The sequence below is a fragment of the Sinocyclocheilus anshuiensis genome, unplaced genomic scaffold (assembly GCF_001515605.1).
Source record: "Sinocyclocheilus anshuiensis isolate Anshui unplaced genomic scaffold, SAMN03320099.WGS_v1.1 scaffold735, whole genome shotgun sequence".
NCBI classification, from domain to species: Eukaryota; Metazoa; Chordata; class Actinopteri; order Cypriniformes; family Cyprinidae; genus Sinocyclocheilus; species Sinocyclocheilus anshuiensis.
In genome coordinates, this window is record NW_015548245.1 from 1,826,916 (window position 1) to 1,830,475 (window position 3,560).

A 3,560-nucleotide genomic window follows, 5' to 3' on the forward strand; every position below is an offset into this window, starting at 1 on the left:
TTTTTTTTTTTTTTAATTTAAAACAATTATTTTTTAACATGGACAACAAATATATTTAAGGACCTTTTTTAAATGCAGCAAATATTTAAGAATATTTTCAAAGCATTATATTGAGGGAATATGGCAAAATACAGCTTTTTTTTTGTTGTTGTTTTTTTTTACAATTATTTCAAAATGCAGCTTCTATACTTCTGTATTTTGAAACTTATATTTGCTATATTAACATGGACAGCAAATATATTCAAAGGCATTTTTGAAAGCATTGTATTGACAAAATACTGTAAAATAGAGCAAATTGTATATTTTAAGAGAATATTTTAAAATATTGTGTTTTAAATATTTCCTTAATATATTAAATATGGCTGGTAAGAAATATTTATGGCTAGCCAATTTTCTCAAGGCATAAAGTTAATTTTAAACTCTGATCAAGATATTTGTACAGCTAAATATGTTATGCATGAGCCTTGTTAAAGCTGTGTTTTTCAGTAGTATTATATTTGGGCAAAGACCCAGTCATGCACTACTTGGATTAATAGGATCAAATAAATGCTGAAAAAAAACACACAAATCCAAATCCAGTTTGAGCCGTTTTAACTGTGTGAAACACTTTCCAGGCCACCATTTCCTACTACCAGATCATGCACATGCAGACGGTAGCGCTGCCGGTGCACTATCAGACGCTGTGTGAGAGCAGTAAACTGTACGACCCGGGACAGCAGTACGCCACGCACGTCAAAGACCTTCAGATGAGCGAAGAGCCCGAGACACATTATGAGTTTGAGGCCTACTCTGCCTCCTCCAGCCAGTAAGAAATGCTCCTTTTACTTTCAGACACACACACTCAAAGTACAGCATGTCATGGAAGTGGCTGTGAATAGTACAGTAAGGTGTTGTCTTGAATTCAGGCCGTCAGCCAGAGCTCGTTCCGACAGCGCTAACGCTGATGCTCATAGCAGTGCTGAAGCTCCGCCCACCGCGGGAGAAACGGGAGATTCGAGCGCCTCTCAGAAAGATGAACAGAAGAGAGGTATGTGCAATGATTTCTGTTCTACTTATTATAGAATGCAATATATAAACGTTTAATTAAGTAGTTATGTTTGTGTGAACCCAAAAAATGCACATCTAACAAAAAAAAATTGTCAATTTAAAAAAAACGTTTGCCAAATAGTTTACTAATAGTTTTAAATTAACAAATGTATACGTTTTAAATACATTACATTACAAAATTAAATTACATCATTAATTGAATTAGCATTTTTGGGTGCACCAAATGTGACTAATTTAACAATTTAATTTTAAATATAATTAGATTTTAATAGAATAGAATGCTATAAAAATTATCAAAATATAACAATTTGCATTTAACAAATTTATTAATAATATAATGTAAATGTTATTATATTTCATTATAATAAAGTTAAATTATATTACTAATAAAAATATAACCATTAGCATTTTTCCCAATTAACTAAGAATGTCCTTTTTATATTATACTTTATTATATTAAAATGTAATTATATTATTAATACAAGCAATTATGATTATATTAATTTTGGGGGTCCACATAACAAATTTATTAATATTTTAATAGGGCTTTTTATGTTCTGTTATATGAAACTTAAATTAATTTATTGATTTAAATTTGTCAAATTCAATTAAGTTTTATTAATCAATTAATTGAACCAATTAAAGTTTATTAAACGATTAATTTAATTTAAATAAATTGTATATATTCTATATATTCTAAAATCTAATTATATTAATATATATGATTATTCAAAATTGTAATATAATGTGTTTTAATTATTTTAATACATAATTCTGATTAAATATTAGATAAAATTAGTTAATATAATGATTAGATAATATAACACATATATATATAAATTTGTTCCTGCAGTTATACAGTTCCTAATTTATAAATATAATCTAATAAAAAAGATATTTGTTTATATTTTAAATGTTTTGTCAAATATGTACAGTATGAAGGTTTTTATTTATTTTATTTATAGATGTTTGGGGCTTTCAAGAGGTGCTTGTTTGGTTTAGTTTTTTGGGTATGTTTGAATATCTAAAATAGTTATGCAAATGGTTATGAATTGTTTTTTTGTTTTTTCTTATTGTCAGCTCGAGGTCACATGACCCACAAATCCTGGGGCTCCACAGTGAGCGACACAGACAGTGTGGGAGGAGGAAGTGGCCTGGGATCCCCCACTACCAGCACGGGTACAATTTCTTGCCATGACTAAAATATATTAAACGTAAACATTTACTATAATAATATATAATATTGTATTTTTATTTATTTTGTAGGTGACATAAGTAAAATGGCCCGAACGTCGTCTACAGGAACCATGTCATCAAACGAAGATGCAGATGAGAAAGACTCAAATGTTACTTCCTTTGAAACGCCAAGTGAGATTAAAATGATGCACAAGTGTTTTCCTTTCTAATCTGTGCCTGTCATCTAGTTTCTCACTGTCCGTTCAATATTTTGCAGACATAAATGGCATCGAGTCTGAGATTATGGTTCCCACCGGGCCGTTCCGGAACGTGGGGCTGTCGAAAGCCGCTCAGACGCACAAACTGCGTAAACTGCGCTCCCCGTCCAAATGCAGAGAATGCGACAGCTACGTTTATTTCCAGGGAGCCGAGTGCGAGGAGGTGAGGTCACATCGGCTGCGCTTTGGCCTTGTGTTTGAAATCAAGCAGGCTGTTTCAAGTGTGACTTGCTCTTGGCAGTGTTTCCTGGCCTGTCACAAACGCTGCTTGGAGACTTTGGCCATTCAGTGTGGCCACAAGAAGCTCCAGGGTCGCCTTCAGCTGTTCGGGCAGGATTTCTCACAGGTGTCCGGCAACAGTCCCGACGGCATCCCCTTCATCATCAAGAAGTGCATCGGTGAGATCGAGAGAAGAGCTTTGAGGATGAAGGTATGTAAGCGTCTGGTCAGATCCAGCAGATAGAAATGCAAGATGGTTCTGATCGTCCTCTTCGCTGTCAGGGTGTTTATCGAGTGAATGGGGTGAAGACGCGGGTGGAGAAGCTGTGCCAGGTGTTTGAGAACGGCAAAGAGCTGGTGGAGCTGTCCCAGTCCTCGCCACACGACATCAGTAACGTACTGAAGCTCTACCTGCGACAGGTGAGCCACCACTACATCAGGACATTTATACAAAATAATTTTGTATAATATTGTGGAAATTGCTTTTTTTTTTTTTTTTTTTTTGGTTTTGTATATTATATAAAAATTACAAAATATTATTATTATTATTATTATTATTGACAATTTAAGTTAGCATTTTTGGTTCACCCAAATGTAACTCATTTATTAATAATATAATTTATTTTGTATATATAGTATTCTTTTGTATATTAAAACACTTACACTAGAGACCTGCGCGGGACGGATTTTTTTTTTTAAATATATTTTTCCGCTCCCACAAGATTCTGTCCCGCGCCCGCCCGCTCCCGCAGAAATATATCTTATCTGGTTCCGCTCCTGCCCGCGACATTCATGTTTTGTCCCGCTCCCGCCCGCAAAAGCCCGCATAAAAGTAATCTA

At 33.9% G+C, this 3,560-nt stretch overlaps 1 protein-coding gene across 1 annotated transcript in view; it reads left to right on the forward strand.

Moving 5' to 3' along the window:
* Window positions 1–3,560, forward strand: part of LOC107655244 (minor histocompatibility protein HA-1-like) — an 18,862-nt gene that overhangs the window by 10,170 nt on the left and 5,132 nt on the right. The window contains exons 13-19 of the mRNA XM_016442694.1: window positions 615–805; window positions 906–1,027; window positions 2,128–2,226; window positions 2,314–2,415; window positions 2,501–2,664; window positions 2,743–2,931; window positions 3,003–3,140. Coding sequence (XP_016298180.1) covers window positions 615–805; window positions 906–1,027; window positions 2,128–2,226; window positions 2,314–2,415; window positions 2,501–2,664; window positions 2,743–2,931; window positions 3,003–3,140 — 1,005 coding nt within the window. The remainder of the gene's footprint in view (window positions 1–614; window positions 806–905; window positions 1,028–2,127; window positions 2,227–2,313; window positions 2,416–2,500; window positions 2,665–2,742; window positions 2,932–3,002; window positions 3,141–3,560) is intronic.